Consider the following 16,310-nt stretch of genomic DNA (forward strand, 5'->3'; position numbering starts at 1 on the left):
CTTACATATTTGGGGTCGGAGAGATAGTACAGCAGGTAAGGTGCTTGTCTTGCATGTGGCTGACCCAGGTTTGATCCCCGGCACCCTACATGGTCCCAGAGCACTGCCAGAAGAGATTCCTGAGTGTAGAGCCAGAAGTAAGTCCTAAGCATTGCCAGGGATGGCCCAAAAAACAAACAAAAAAAAAGGAGAGAGAAAAGAACAAAAAAGGTTTTGTGAAGAGTCTATTAGAGTATTGTCAAGGAGAAGAGTTTTGGATTGTGCCAATTCAGCTTCACATTCTTCTCACAGCCTTTGTCCCTCTGGAGTGGTCCCGCCTTCTCTGGGCCAGTTAGAATTATCAGAGCTCAATTCCTGTGTCCTCAAACTGGGTCCAACCTTCATGCTTTTTTTGGTTTTTTCTTGGTTTTGGGTTTTGGATCACACCAGCAGTGCTCAGAGCTTATTCCTGGCTCTGTATTCAGGAATGACTCTTGATGGGGCTTCAAGGGACCACAGGGGATTCTGGGGATTGAATCCAGCTGGCTGTGGGCAAGGCAAGCACCCTCCCCATTCTTCTATGACTCCAGCCTTATATCTCTGTCCCTAAAGTAGCCCAAAAAAGCATAAAAGGAGGCCAGAGTGATAGTATGGTGAGGAAGGCTCTTGTCTTGCCCATGGCCAAGCTGGTTCAATCCCCGGCATCCCACATGGTCCCCTGCGCCCCATCAGGAGACATTCTTGAGTGCAGAGCCAGGAGTAAGCCCTGAGCACCGCTGGGTATGACCCAAAAACGAAAAATAAAAAAATCACATCTTGGTTTCATTACTTCCCAAGAACTCATTGCCAGCTCACCCTGTGCCCCACATCTGCTGCATGTGGCTGCAAAGGTTTCCAAGTCTGCCCAGGAGCTTGGACAACAATCCCAGAAACAAGTGGGGAGCTGGGGGCTGGGTAGAGGGGTTTATACCCCATGATTTGCAGAATGATGCCACTTATATAAGGTGGCCCAGACCCTGAGTGCAGACACTGCAGGGGGCTGCCCTGTCTTTGTATTCATCTCTGTCATCCGAGTTTGGCTGCAGAAACAAGTTCTATTTTTATAATCTGAAAAGATGGGCTCTTCTTAGTTGGGGAAATAAACAAAGGATCCTGGTCACAAACAAATTAGGGCAGAGGGTGAGCAGGGGGTCTGGGCTTGGCCTTTTCAGGCTGGAGGGAAGAAAGGAGGGTATGTGTGTGCAACAATGCCCCCTGGGAAGCTGGGAAGGAGAGAAACAGGCCTGGCCACTTGGGGCTGAACTTGAAACGGCAGGACACAGCCAAGGACCTGGAACCACCCAAGCCCCACTTGGTGAGGGAGGGCGGGGCTGGGGTGGGGGTGGGGGACTGGCTTGGAGGAGCCGTGGGGCCAGCTGGCCTCTAGCAGGCAGAAAGAATGAGGAAGTTTCAGGGGTTCCCTGGGAGGGTGGCCCCGACTATTGTTTGGTACAAAAGCGACTAGTAGAGCAGACAGAAGTCAAAGGGGCACCTGCTTGTGTCAGAAAACTGTGGCCAGGCCTGTCGACACAGAAGGAGCTTCAGGGAAGCAGCCTGGACAAGGGGCATGGGGTGGGGTAGGGAGCTGAGAGATTTGTAACTCACTGTGGACCCGTCTGTGCTTTACATTTAGAAAAATAGGGGACACACACACACACACACACACACACACACACACACACTCTCAGCCTGGCACCAAGGTACAGTGCCCAAGGGAGTAGGAGCCAAGAGACCCCAATTTTCTGCTTTAAGGTATCTCCAAGATTGGGGTCACAAGCTTTCGGGCGCTCTCCCCAGTCACTGGGAGTCATTTCAGAACCCCCAGCCCCCCACTCCCCCAAAATCTGGCTAGTAGCAACATCATTTAAACTGCTTTGAAGTTTGTGTTTTCATTTTTTTCCTTTTCGGGCCACACCTGGAAATGCTTTGGGGTTGCTCCAGGCTCTGCACTCAAAAGATCACTCCTGGCAGGACTCAGGGGTGGATGCTGGGGATCGAGCCTGGGTGAGCCACAGGCAAGGCCAGCCCCTATTTACTATCACTTCAGCCCTTTGTCTCTGGCCCTAAAGTAGCCAAATAAGCACAAAGGCTCCAGAGCAACAATCCGGCAGGGAGGGTGCTGGCCTTGCACACAGCTGACCTGGGTTTGGTCGCCACCATCCAGTATATTCCCTTGAATCCTGCTAGGAGTGATCCCTGATCACTCTGGCCAAACTTTTTGGAAACTCTATGGCAGGGGGTTGGGGGCTGCCCCAGAAGGTTCTGGTCCCAGAAAAGGGTCACCTAGGGGCAGGAAACCAATCATGGCAATGTTGAGAACAGACTCACTGATGGGGCCCCGGGACGCTTGCCAGAGAGTCGCCACCCTTCTGAGTCCTGCTTGGAGAGGCAGGGCTGGTATTCCAGCTAACTGTCCTCCATCGGACATGTGAAAAGAACTGAACACTGCCTACTCCAGATGGAATCCCAGTGATCAAGAGCTTCCACAAGCAAGGTCCAGGTATGTGGGTTCCAGGACTAAATCTCCAGGCCGCATGGTGGCAGAGGACCTGGGCTGTCCCTCCCTGGGTCCCCACCTGCCCACAAGACTGGCTGTTATGCCCACAATTAGCTTCCGGGCACTATCTTAACATACCAACAGCCCTGGCCCTAAGACACAGCAGCAAGTCCCGGAAGACACCACAGTGCCGGAGATCTCTCCAGGCCCCATACCGAGCCAATATCACCGGGGCACCACAGATGGAGTAGGTGCAGTCTCCCCACCTGCTCCAGATGGAATCCTGGTGACCAAGAGCTTCTACAAGCAAGGCCCAGGTATGCAGGTTCAGGACTGAATCTCCAGGCCGCATGGCGGCAGAGGACTCAGGCTGTCCCTCCCTGGGTCACTGCCCCCCAGAAGATTGACTGTCAAGCCCACAATTTGCCTCCGGACGCCATCTTAGCACACCAACAGCCTTGGCCCAAAGACTCCCAATTGAATCCCAAAAGGGATTAGTGCCACACAGAGATGTCTCTGGAACCCAGCCATTTACAATCTAGAAATTTACATTTACAGCCGCGGCCATGTGAGTTCTCGTGATATTCGAAATGAGCTATGGAAAATATATTATCTAGCATCTGCCCTTGGCAGGTCGGTTTGAATGTTGATGGGAAAATTCAAGCAAAATTAATGCCCCAAATTAGAGAGACTATTGGGAAAATTGTCTACCACAGAGGCAGGGTGAGGACTGTGATGTGTATGTGTGTGTGTGGGGGGAGGGGGGTGATACTTGGGACCTTAGTCGTGGAAAATGTGCACTGGTGGAGGGATGGGTGTTCCATCATGGTATGGCTGAATCTCAAACATGAAAGCTTTGTAACTGAACAAATAGCAGTACTCCTACATTGTTTAAAAAAAAAAGGCAAAGAACTGGCCACTTAGAAGCCACAGCTGCCTGGCTCATTATTTATGATGAGTAGCAACTGGCATTTCTGGGTTCTGGTGGCCTCCAGGACCCAGGTGTGACCACCACAACTAGCAGCAGTGTTCAGTGTCGCAGTCCTGTGCGGAGAGGGTGTCCCCACCGCAGCATGCACCATCCTAGGCAGACCCCCAGCCCTTGGAATGTGCTTGGATCTGGCGCTGGCGCGTCCTTCTTGCTTCCTCTGTGGACAGTCATGTAAGTGGTGGCCACTCATCCGGGCAGTGACCCACAGCCCTTCTCTGCAACCTGTCCCCACCCCACTCCCAGATGGCTTCTTGGGATTGGATTCCTGGCATCCTGGCTCAGGTCCACGTTAGCAGTGGGCTTGAGGTATGTGAGTGGACAATGGTCTTCCTCAGATGTCTATCTCTTAGGCCCCCGGGGGCCATGGGCCTGAGAAATAGTACAGAGGGTAAGGTGCCTCCAAGGCACTCAGCCATCCCAGATTCATTCCCTGGCATGACACAGAGCCCCCTAGGCATTTCCAGGAGAGATCCCTGAGCACACCTGGGAGTGACTCAAAAAAAAGGGATGGGGGGAATAAGGGCCAATCCCCAAGGGGAGGCAGCCCTATCTTTCTGGTGCCTCTCACTTTCCCTAGTAGCTTTCATTAGCCCTCGGGGCTGCTTAGAAAGCCATTGCAAAGGGCAGGAGAGAGTGGGGAGGGCAGTTGCCTTGCATGCAGCCAATGTGGGTTCGATCCCCAGCATCCCATATGGTCCCCTAAGCCTGCCAGGAGTAGTAGTTCCTAAGTGCAGAACCAGGAATGAGCCCTGAGCATCACTGAGTGACGAAAAAATAAAAGATAAACCTTTGGCGGGGCTGGAGTGATAGCACAGCGGGTAGAGCGTTTGCCTTGCACACAGCCGACCCAGGTTTGATTCCCAGCATCCCATATGGTTCTCCGAGCACCGCCAGGTGTAATTCCTGAGTGAAGAGCCAGGAGTAACCACTGTGCATCACCGGGTGTGACACAAAAAGAAAAAATATATATATACCTTTGGGGCTGGAGAGATAGTAAGCGGGAGATAGTGCAGTGGGTAAGGTGCTTTCCTTGCCCACAGCCAACCCAGACTTGACTTCCATTATCCCATAATGTCCCCTGAGCACTGTCAGGCATAATTTCAACCCCCCCCCCCCCCAGAAAAAAAGCCACTAATGCTAAAAATAGTTGCTGCATCTTAAAAAGACTGAAAGGAGCAAATCATAACGGGTAATGGGTGTTCTCCACATCTTTAAGGGTGTCTGAGACCCTGATGCCAAAGTCTGTGCCTTTTCTAGACTGAGACATTTCACATCTCAGGGCTGTAGGCCTGCGATGGGAGAGAGCAGAGAACAGAGGAAGGACCAAGGACCTAAGATGGGCGGGGTTGTGCTTTGTGCTTGTCCCTGCTGGGAAGGAAGGCTTTTTCATTATTTTTTTTTCCTTTTGGCTTTTTGGGTCACACCCCACAATGCTCAGGGCTTACTCCTGGCTCTGCACTCAGGAATTATTCCTTGAGGTGCTCGGGGAACCATATGTGGGATGCCAGGGATCAAACCCAGGTCAGTTGCATGCAAGGCAAACACCCTACTATCGCTCTGGCCCCAAGGAAGGCACTTTTGCATCAGCACATCCATGATACCACCTTCATGAAACAGATTCGGGGAAAGAGGGCTGTTGCCAGCAGCACAACGCCGGCCTTGCAAGAGTAAGGCTCGGGCTTGATTCCTGGCAGACACGTCATGGTCTGCAACGCCCCCCCAACCTCATCACCAAGCAGGACCTAGCACAAGTGTGGGGTTTGAGCCCAAATAAAGGGCTGGAACAATAGTACAGCGGGTAAGGTGTTGCCCTGCAGGCAGCCAAAATGAGTTCGATCCCTGGCATCCCACGGGGTCCCATGAGCGTCACCAGCAGGAGTGATTCCTGAGTGCAGAACCAGGCATGACCCCTGAGCATCACCAAGTGTGACCCCAAACCAAAAAAATTAAGTAAAAAAGTAAAGGGATGGGGACATAGTACTGTAACTTGCATGCAGCCAACCTGACTCTATTGCTGGCACGGCATATGATCCCCCAACACCACCAGGAACACAGAGCCCGGAACAGCCCCTGATGACCTCTGCCAGGTGTGGTACCCTCTCCTCAATATATATATATATATTTATATACTCCTCTAAATCAGTTTTCTTCATCTTACCAAACAAGACCTTACTTAGACTTAGTTGTTTGTGTAGTCATGGTTTTATTTTTTTCAGTGGTTCTTTTTTTGCCCTTGAAATAAGAGAATTTTTAGTCCTTATTTGAATGAGACTCTCCTGGGAGTTGGGGAAAGGCATACTTGCTGGTGCCCTGGCAGCCTGTCGGGGTTTGCTACGCACCCCTTCCCCCGTGGTTCTTTTTTTTTTTTTAGGTCACACCCGGCGTTGCACAGCGGTTACTCCTGGCTCACACACTCAGAAATTACTCCTGGCGGTGCTGGTGCTGGGGACCATATGGGATGCTGGGAATTGAACCGCATGCAAGACAAACGCCCTACCCACTGTGCTATTGCTCCAGCTCCCCACCCGTGGTTCTCTAACTTGCCTCTCCCCTCTCCAGCTGCCAGGACAGAGACACAAAGGCAGTTTTTGTTTTCGGCGCACACTGGACGCTGCTTGAAGATCACTCCTGGCAGTGCTCGGGGTACATATGCCGTGCTGGGACCTAACCGGGTTGGCTACATGAGAGGCAAGTACCTCAGCTCTTGCCTGTCTGTCTCTATCCTCACCAAGGTTATGTGTTTGTGTTGGGGCCACACCCCAACTGTTGGCAGGGCTCAGGGGACCCAGTGGCATCCATCCGAGGCCAGCCCCATGCCAGGCAAGATTCCTAGTTGTTGTCCCATCTCTCAGGCCCACTAAAGCAACACTTAATTTTTATTTTATTTTTGGCTTTTGGGGTCACACCTGGTGGTTCTCAGGGTTTATTCCTGGCTCTGCACTCAGAAATCACTCCTGGCGGTGCTCAGGGGACCCAATGGGGTGCCGGGGATCAAACCCGGGTCGGCCGCATGCAAGGCAAATGCCCTCCCCACTGTACTATCTGGCCCTCTAAGGCAACATTTTAAACACCCGCCTAGAGCAGATTCACCTGGAGTCTCTGATGCCCCCAACACCGGGAACAGCAGCCTTAAGGGAAGGGCAGCGCTTCTCCACTGGGGCCCCCTGTGTACTCCAAGATGAAAATTTCCTCAATGAGGGGTTACGACCTAGGACTAGGAGGTCAATCAGCTGGACAGGGGTGGGAGGCATAGGAAGGAAATATGGTCAGCAGAGAGCACGATCCGTCCAAAAAAAGTTGGTAAACACCAGGTTGGAGGCCCCCCGGCTGCCTGTCCTCTCTGGCTCCCTCATGGGAAAGGAAGGCAGGGACCCTCCTGGAGGGCTTCCTGGAGGAGGCTGCCTTTCCTGCCCCAGCTGCATCAGAGCCCAGATGCGCCTGCAGTGGCTGCTGGGGCTGCCCCCCCGCTCACACTTCCTCCCCACACAGGCATGGCCACTTCCTGAGCTGAGCAAGCAGAAGCTAGAGGACAGTGAGTTCCCAGGATGTCGCAAGAGCCCAGAACACTGGTGAGGGGAGGACGGCACTAGAGGCCACAAAGGCTCCCAGCACCCGCCCCCCCTCTGGGGCCTGGAAGCAGCCTGGGCTGGGCCCCAAGGTGCACCTGAAAGCATAGGGGTTGGGAGTCCAGGAGTAAGGCCCCCACCGAGACAGGGTGCTGGGGCCCGAGTGGGCACCCTGCCCCCTCACACCATTCCAGAAATGTCTCCAGGCAAGGGGACCCTGCCCGCTCCTGGGCAGGCCTGTTGTGGCACCCAGCACCCCCCTTTCTGGACACGGAGACCCCATTTCCCCAGGGCATGGGCTCTCCCCTTTCTCTCCTCCACATCCACCTCCATAGTCTGGACTTTCTAGTTTTGTGAATTTGCTTTGAGATCACCACCACCAGGAAGCCCATCCCTCCTGCTCTAGGCTCATCGCCATCAGGAAACCCACCCCTCCTACCTGTAGACTTCTCTCCACACAGTCACCCATGTGGGGATTTGGGACTTGGCTAGAGACTGAGGTCTGAAACCCTCTCCCCTACCCCCAGTGGCCTCTCCCAGGGGTCTCCAGTGAGGCTGATGCTCAAATCATCCTTGGAAGGGCCAAGAGCTGGGTCCAGGCTTCCAGTCCTTACACGCAGAACCAAACCCAGCTCTGTAGGCACTTGGATGTCCAGCCTTGCCCTGCCCACTCTGGGCCAGGTCCATCCAGGTCCCAGAGGAGCCCTGCCACACTTGATCTAGTAACAGGTTAGAAGGGGCTACAGTGATGGCTGCGGGGGAAGGCTGGAGCCATAGAACAGTAGGGAAGGGGCTTTGCCTTGCATTGGGCCCACCCGGTTCAGTCCCTGACACCACAAATGGTTCCCTGAGCCCACCAGGAGGGATCCCTGAGCATAGAGCTAGGAGTAAGCCCTGAGTACTGTAGGATAACATTGCTTTGTCCTTTCTCCCTTGCCACAAGGAGCTTAGGTTTATCAGGTTACACCCATCACAGTGCTCCTGAGTCACTCCCATTCCTTTGTTTATCTGTAACCACTTCTCTATGCGCTCTTCCCCAACCAGTTAATCAGCTTTTCCCCCTAATTAGACTCTTAATTTGTAAGGTCAGATCCTTCTAGGACACTGAAATTGTATTGTAAGTTAATATTGCCTTTCTCCTCTCCTTATGTCTTTTGAATAGTTTAACGCAATGTCCTTTTTGTATAGATACAGAAAGACAGTTAATATTATGCTTTGTAACTTAGGATGTAATTAGCTTTGAATATTATTCACTTCCAGGCATCTGCTTTCTCGACTTAAGCCTCAGTTGCCCTTAGTTCCTAACACCCCAAAAGCAGGGTCCCAACAAGGGACTGAATGGATGCAGGGCAAGCTGTGAGCTACCCTGGCATCGAAATGGGCCAGGCCAAAGTGCCACAATTCTTAACTTTAAGAGCTTGATCATAGACAAATGCTGTCATAATCCAAAAATAATGAGACTAGGACCCTGCTAGGGATAGGAAAGACTATCTGGCCTGAGCACTGTAGTCTGAGATCGAGATGGCCCTAGGAGAGCAATTCTATAAACTTAAGGTATTTCTTACTGTATGATTTATATTATTCCTGTTATCCTACAGTACTCAGGGCTTACTCCTAGCTCTATGCTCAGGAATGATTTATATTAAAAATGATTTATATTATGAATGCTTATGTTTGTTGGACAAGGAGAGGAGAAACACATCCATGGGATTCAGCTCTTGGGTGGGTCGTCCTGCTGAGAGGGTATCTGTCCTAGAGGAAGTACTCCCTGAGGGAAAGAACTTTACCCCTATTGATTGTGACCACACCTATGTGTAAGCCCCAACCCCTCATGCTTTGGGATATAACTAGACTGTAAGAGAGGGCGGGGGGAATCAGGATCCAGACTCCAGAAGGAGGAGAAAGGAGGATCCAGATTCAGATTCCAGAGCCAGAAGGAGAATGAAGTAGCATGGGGGAGGAAGAAGCAGGAGTAGAATCAGGAGAATGGAGATGGGAATGGAATAAACTGCAACGGACACCAACCAGCCTGGCCCTCATTTCCTTCCCTGCCTGCCCATCCCCATCGACTTCCCCAGGGTGGGGGAAGCGGCTAGAGACTACCTAACGCAGGCAGTGGGAGAGATAGAGCCGCTGCTGTCTTTGAGTTTACAGAGTACCCCCAAAGAAAGGGGGTAAGGAGGGGCTGGAGCAATAGCACAGCAGGTAGGGCGTTTGCCTTGCCCGCGGCCAACCCAGGTTCGATTCCCAGCATCCCATATGGTCCCCCGAGCACCACCAGGAGTGATTCCTAAGTGAAGAGCCAGGAGGAACCCCTGTGAATTGCCGGGTGTGACCCAAAAAGAAAAAAAAAATTTAAAAAAGGGGGTAAGGAGAGGAGGAGGGAAAAGAGGGGATGGAGGGAGATAAAGAGAAAAGAGAGGAGGGAGGGGGAGGAGGGGTGGGGAGGGGCTGGTGGGCTTTGAGGATGGGAGCACTCAGGCCCAGCTCACCTCCCCCACTTAAGGGCGAAGCAGGACACCTCCCTGGGAACCCCCAGGCCCAGTTCCTTTGGGGACACACACGGCTTACACAGCAGAGTGGACTGAGGGTAAGGGGCCCAGGGACACACAGCCTGAAGGGCACCTCCAGGTGACCACTCGGCACAGCCCACCACCTTGCCCCTCCATCGGCTTCTGCCCAAGACCAGATCCTGGGCCGACTGGCCTCCGGGACAAGACCAGAAGTTCTTTCCCCCGCACCAGACTGACCTCTGCTCAGCTGGAAGTGGGCCTGGGATGGGGCTGGCCGTCCCCCATGGGGAGCCTGGTCCGCACTGACATTCAGGCTCCTCCTGCATTTCTACCCGACTCCTGAGGACACCCCATCAGCTCCGGGGGCCCCTCCCCAGTCACTGCAGTCTACTCAGAGGTCACATTCTCCTTTTTTTTATTAGAGAGCAGAGTCGGGACACATCACAGCGGGCAGAGTGGGCCGGGTCCTTCTGGCGAGACTCAGGACAACAACAGCCAGACTGACAGAGGCCACGGCGGCCAGGCCCAGGGCCAACGCCAGAGGGCCCTGCAGGGCCAGGTCCTCCACACCGCGGTCCCCAGCCTTGCCCAGGAAGATGAGGGGTCCCACGGTGACGTCAGCCTCTTCGGTCACTGGAAGACACGCGGGTCCTGAGTCCTGAGCTGGGGTGCATCCACTCCCCCTGACTGACCCCTACCGGTCAGTACAACCCCAGGATTATACTTGGGGGGGGTGTATGGGAGAAGGAATTCCTCCTTAGCCCCAAGATTTGTTTGGGGGCCACACCCAGCGGTGCGCAGGGCTTACTCCTGCTCTGTGCTCAGGATCACTCCTGGTGGGGGTCAGGGGACCCTACGGGGTGTTAGGGATCAAACCTGGGTTGGCCACGTGCAAGACCAGTGCCTTCCCCCCCAGTACTGCCCGGTCTGGTCTCGAGATTTCTATGGAGGGCCAGCATGTGGCTCAGCAGTGGGGCGTTTGCCCTCATGTCTGAGGCCTGAGTCTCACCCCTCCCCCCACACCCCAACAAAAAAAACCTGGGAGGACAGAGAGGATGCAGAGGACTGGGCACAAGTTCTGCCCATAGAAACCCCAATTTGATCTCGAGTGTGGCCCCCCTACCCCCCAACCAGGAGCAGCCCCCAAAGGCCTTTCCCCTAGGAGTGGGAGTATGAGGACAGGCAGGCCCCTTGGGGTGCAGGGACTGACTTGCTAGACTCACCGTGTCTGCGGGCACGAGGATTATGCTCTCCCCAATCTCGCTGCCATGTCGACTGGGACACATTCACGGGGAGCCACTGGGACACATTCTTGGGGGTCTCTGGGATCCCACAGTCCCCCGCAGAGCAGCAGTCACAGATGTCCTCGGTACCTTCTACTGGGTACCAGCTACAGGGAAGGGCCAGAGTTGGGGGCTGTGGAAGCGCTTTTGCCCTCCCCTGGGTCCATCTGTCCGTCTGTTGGTCTCACCTGCCAGAGGCTTTATTGAAGGAACAGGCCTTGTGCTGTGCATTGGGGCCGTGGTCCACGGGGGCAACCTTCAGGTGGCAGGTGATGTAAACCTGGAGAGGACAGCGAAGGTGGGGGTCTGGGCTGGGGGTACAGCTGTTCCAACACCCTCCATTGAGACTGGAGAGGGGACAGTGAGCCCCATTTTGGAGGGTTGTTTGGTTTGGGGGCCGCAGTTGGTGATGCTCCGAGATCACTCCAGGAACCAGAGGGAAGCCTGGTGTGGCCAAGAACAACCACACACACAAAAAAATAAAAACCCCAAAGAAAAACCCTGTTGTTTACACCTCTGACTCAGTGCCAACATAGAGACCTGCCCTCCGGGCGTGAGACCAGGACCCCCTCCAGGTCTTGGAAAGGTGCTGGATGGAGCCAGGCGATGCCCCCACTCCTCCCCTGCCTCTCAGATCTGCTGTTAGCACCTCTCCTGTAGCATCCAACACCCATGTTTGGAATGGTTGCCAGGGGAGCCTGGGATCCCCCATCACCTCAGTCTACTCACTGCCGCAGGCCTGTGATCCTGGTTGCTAAGGTTACCTGGGTGTGTACGTGGCTTTGGAAGCCTTTTCCTGCACATTAGACTAGCAGATGAGTGAGCAGATAAAGACAGTGACGTGTGGACTGTGGGACCCAGATGGCAAGACCAGGGGTGTTTGCTTTCAAAGGCTGTTCCCTCAGATTCTCCAAGACGCTGGAAACCGGCTTCCGCAGGAGAGAAGCCCCGCCCCTCCAAGATGGAGAATGAGGAGGAGGAGGACCAGGGGTGTGACCTTTCCTGCCAGGCAGACCCCGGAGGAGGCCCTGCTCCCCAACCTCCCTAACTTCACCCCCCACTCCAATCTCTAGGGGCTTGCATCAAAGCCTGACAATTCTGTTTGCCTTTTGGGTCATACCTGGCGATGTTCAGGGGTTACTTCTGGAGATGCTCGTGGACCCTATGGGGTGCCGGGGATTGAACCCAGCACCACCTGGTCCCCCCATGCCCTGCAGGGACCGGTCCAAGAAGGAGCCTGCAGGATAGAACTATGCCTACTGGTGGTGAACTGCGCCTCAGCTGTTCTGGGCCTGATGATTCTGGCAAGGCCGAGGTCATTGGTGCCACCAAACCCTGGATCCCAAACTCCCCACGCGCCCCAACTCCTGCACCCCTCCTCTGGGCTTTCTATTCATCTTAAGATCTTTCTCCTTGAAGATTCCCCCAGACCCTCGATTTTCTTGGACTGGATCAGAGGTCCTGGGGATGACTGGGAGGGGCGGGGCAGACGATGGACAGTCAATGAAGGCTCCAAGCAGATGGTCTGGCTGACCTCAGACTGCTTCCGGGCCACGAGGTCAAATTCTTACCGTGTTCCTGGAGTCGTTAGCAAAGTAGAACACATCCACGGAGAAACGGAGCCTCTCCGGTGCAGGTCTGGGGGTGTGGAAGGCCGAAGAGGCATCTGAGAGACCGTCCACGAGACAGCTGGGAAGAGAGAGAACAGAGTTCAGGGCCTGGGACCTGGAGAAGGGCAGGAGGCCCCCACCCCAGGCAGGTGGCCCAGCTCTCACCCGTGTAAGTCCACGATGGTGTGGGATGGGGAGGCGTGCTGGTCAGCCGTGGGCGTAGCCACGCAGGAGTCCACAAATAGCCGCAGTGGCACATGGCTGCCAGCGTGGACTCGGGCCTCGAGGTGGGCTCTGTCCCCCAGCTGGAAGGTGGGCATCTGCTTCTCACCGCTCCAGTCGTCTGCAAGGGTGGGCTGGAGTGAGATGCCGGCGCCCGCCTGCCCCTGGACCCCTCCTGCCCGCCCCCCACAAGTCACATTCCCCACCTTCCATCAGATGCAGTGAGAAGACCAGCTTCTCCGAGGAGGACACTGTGGTATGGAAGGGTACCCACGTGGGCAGGATGGCCCGGCTGCTCACGTTGCCATGCCTGGGGGAGGAGAACCAGCTTCCACACCCAGCCACGGCTGCGCCGCTGGCCCCTGAAGTCCTGGCCTGTCCTTTGCCCTGCCCCATAATGAGACTTAGTGACGGGGTCCCCGCCCCACGCCATCACACGAGCTTCACCTGAGGTACAAGCCCTGATCTGCTTCTTAGCCAAAGATCCTGGAGGCTCAGGTGTGGGATGAAGGCTCGTCCCTGGCGAGGGGCGTATCCCAAAGGCTCCCCAGGTATCAGGGTGCCCCACCCCTGCACTTAAGATCGCAGCTGGTACCGGGATTGACATTTCGGGGGGGGCCACTATGCGCTCAGGACCCCCCACTGAAAACAGACCACTGGGGCTCAGTCACAGTCATTAAGTCTCCGGAGTCTGGAGCAGGCGCCCAGGCTCACCGAACCCACAGGCAGGTGGGCTGGGGCACAGGTCAGGCACCCTGCTGGGACCACCACCACGCCCGAACTAGGCCAACTCCCTGCGCTTCTCCTAGAGGCCTCCAGAGGGCGCCCTGTACCGCTCAGGCTGTGGCTCCCTGCCTCCTGCGTTCTCTCCCAGCTCCGCGGGTGGGTACCAACTGGGTCACCTCATCCATTTACCTGTGCCTTAGGGGTTCCTGCTGGAGAGAGCGCCTCTGCCGCCCCCCACGTGCAGGTAAGCGCTCACGAGAGACGTAGTCAGGTCAGAACTTGGGTGGAGCCTGCAGTTCTTAGCACCACTCTTGCAGCTCTTGGCCCTGAACTCACACCGCAGCCCCCCCCCCCCAACTCCCCAGCTCACCCGGCCCACGCTGAAGGTGGGGAAGTACAGACCTGGGGTAGCGGCACTCGAGCGGGATCCGCGCTGGGCTGGTCCTGAGGATGGACAGGTTGCCCGAAGGCCGAGGGATGTGGAGCAGAAAGGTTCTGTACACTAGGGCGTCCGGCGTCACCTGCCGGAAGGGACTGTCAGAGCCCCAGCCTCACCTGTTCTGCCAGCCGGACCCCCAGCAGAGCGCAGAGATGTGGAGAGCAGAGTACAGAGGGCTGGCAGCTCACTGTACCCCACCCCTCAGCTCCTGACGGTAGCCCCCCAGAGCCCGCACACAGCTGCCCATCCTGCCTTCACCCCTCTCAGTGGAAGCCTTAGGGCTGGAAAGCGCTGGAAACTCATGGCCACTCAGGGTGGTTAGTTCTTTATTGGGGCTGGATGTGCTCTAGGTGAGGCCGCTGGGATGGGGTGACAGCTTGGCCGCAGTGGGGGGAGGGGTATGTCCATCCCTACCCAACCCCTCAGCTGAGCAGGAACATCAGCCAAGTGACTCCTGCCACACTCCCCGGGGAAAATAAGAGCCCAGACCTGGGGACCAGGATCTCCTGCTGGCCCCCAGCCCAGCTGCTAGGATACCAAGTTTGGGGGCAGGAGGCCAGGTGCAAGGTCGGGGGGCACCCTGGGGGAGACAGGCTGTGCAGAAGGGGTCTAGGGGGTCAAGGAGATCCCGTCTGGGCCCAGCTTGGCTGAAAGGGGGCCTCCTCTATTGTCCCCTGCAGGAGGGGCTGGGGGATTTGGGGGGCCCAAGCCCACCCTTATGTAACCCCCTTCCACCTGGGCCCCAGTTTGGTCTTCTGGCTCATCACTTGGAGGTTGAGCTTGCATCCATACCCCACTTTCAGCTCAAGGCTCCCCATCATTAAATGAGGGGGGGGTCCCCAAATCCAAGGCATTTTTCTCTGGCGATTCTTTGGAGACTCCTGACCAGGATGCTGGAGCATAGCTCGTCTTCACGCACAACAGCCCCCCGAACTCCCTGGGGCTTGTGAGCTCCCCGAAACAGAGGCCTGGCCCCCAGAGTGCTGTACCCGGGCCCCCACAATCCACCTCATAGAAACAAGGGTCATGATCTCAAGGTGGGAGCTCCTTCCCCCCAGGTACCCAAGGCTCCCAAAAGCCCAGCTTTGTGGGGGGGAGCACCAGCCTCACCTGCAACTTGTTCCCGCACTCGTGGAGGCCGACCTCAAACCTGATCTCCTCCTCCAGGGCCAGCGCCGGCCGGCAGAGCCCCGGGCCCAGAGTGATGTCCTGGGGCCTGATGAGTTTCCCAGTGCCAAAGAGGTCCCTGCTGACAGTGATCGCCAGCTGGGACTCCTGACAGCTCACCTCCACAGGGTGAGCCCCCAGCAAGGCGCGGCCTACCGGACCCCCCCAGACAAGCTGCGGGGACCACAGCCCCGCGCCACCCCAGAGCAGAAAGGGCACGAAGAATTCAAAGCTCAGTTCCATGGTGGCATCCGCGGAGTCGCTCCAGGCAGCTCCTGGGCTGCCCCGACCCAGTCTTATAGCCCAGCCAGCCCCCTGCTTCCACCTGTCTTCCTTTCTCGGCCAATCCCAGCAGTGGCGGGGGGCTGGGGCGCGAAGGTGGGCTGCAAACCAGCGGAGGCTGCAGCCTCGGCCTCAGCTGGAGGTTATTGGGGCCACAGCCTCTCCCCAAGTGATCTGCATTGGGACAAAGGCTGCAGAAGTGGGCCCGCCTGGGTCGAGGGAGGGGCACCCACCCTCATGTGGTCCCACTTTGCTGGCCTGGCCTGCAGTAAAGGAGCAGAAAGCTACCCTGGTGGCACAAGGAAGGGGGGACCCCAATGGGAAGAGCCGAGGGGGCCCGATTTGATGGGGAGCAGAAAAGGCTCCCGCTCTGTGGAGGCAACTTGGAGCCAAGGGCCTCGGGCGGGTCTGGGGGGACGTTCTGCTGCTGGGGTGTCCGGCGGGGCGCTGGCAGCTTAGGGGATGGAGAGGGGGGTCACTGTGGAGAGGAGATGCGTTGCGGCTGTGGCGTGACTATGTGGCGGGGACCGGGGGAGGTCCCAAGACTGGCACAACGCAGGCAGCTCTGGCTGGAGATGGGCGGCCCCCGAGACAGCAGGATATGATGGACGAGTGACCACCTGTGCCAGGCCTTGGGAAACCAGCCATTGCGGTGTCAATGCATCTCATTGCTGGGCAGGAGTCAACACCTGCTCGCAAAAGGGGCCTGAGCAGGACTGGAGCGATAGCACAGTAGGGCATTTGCTTTGCACATGGCCAATCCAGGTTCAATTCCCGGCACCCAATATGGTCCCCTGAGCACAGCCAGGAGTAACCCCTGTACATCACCGGGTTCTACCCAAAAAGAAAAAAAAAAAGGCGGGGAGCTGAGCAATAGCACAGCAGGCTGGGCGCTTGCCTCACACATGGCCAACCTGGGTTTAATTCCCTAGCACCCTGTAGAGTCCCGTGAGCACAGAGCCAGGAGTAAGCCCTGAGCATCATCCAGTGGGTCTC

At 56.2% G+C, this 16,310-nt stretch overlaps 1 protein-coding gene across 1 annotated transcript; it reads right to left on the bottom strand.

The window, feature by feature from the left end:
* Positions 1-10,003: 10,003 nt before the first annotated feature.
* Positions 10,004-15,275, bottom strand: ZP3 (zona pellucida glycoprotein 3). Its single transcript, XM_056108231.1, has 8 exons — positions 14,976-15,275; positions 13,829-13,947; positions 12,907-13,010; positions 12,644-12,821; positions 12,440-12,557; positions 11,057-11,148; positions 10,809-10,975; positions 10,004-10,218 (listed from the first exon to the last, which is right to left on the bottom strand). The coding sequence occupies exons 1-8, from the start codon at positions 15,273-15,275 to the stop codon at positions 10,004-10,006; spliced, it is 1,293 nt and encodes a 430-aa protein (XP_055964206.1).
* Between the last annotated feature and the right edge of the window lie 1,035 nt (positions 15,276-16,310).

This window comes from Sorex fumeus, unplaced genomic scaffold, assembly GCF_029834395.1.
Source record: "Sorex fumeus unplaced genomic scaffold, SorFum_2.1 ptg000199l, whole genome shotgun sequence".
Classification (NCBI taxonomy): Eukaryota; Metazoa; Chordata; class Mammalia; order Eulipotyphla; family Soricidae; genus Sorex; species Sorex fumeus.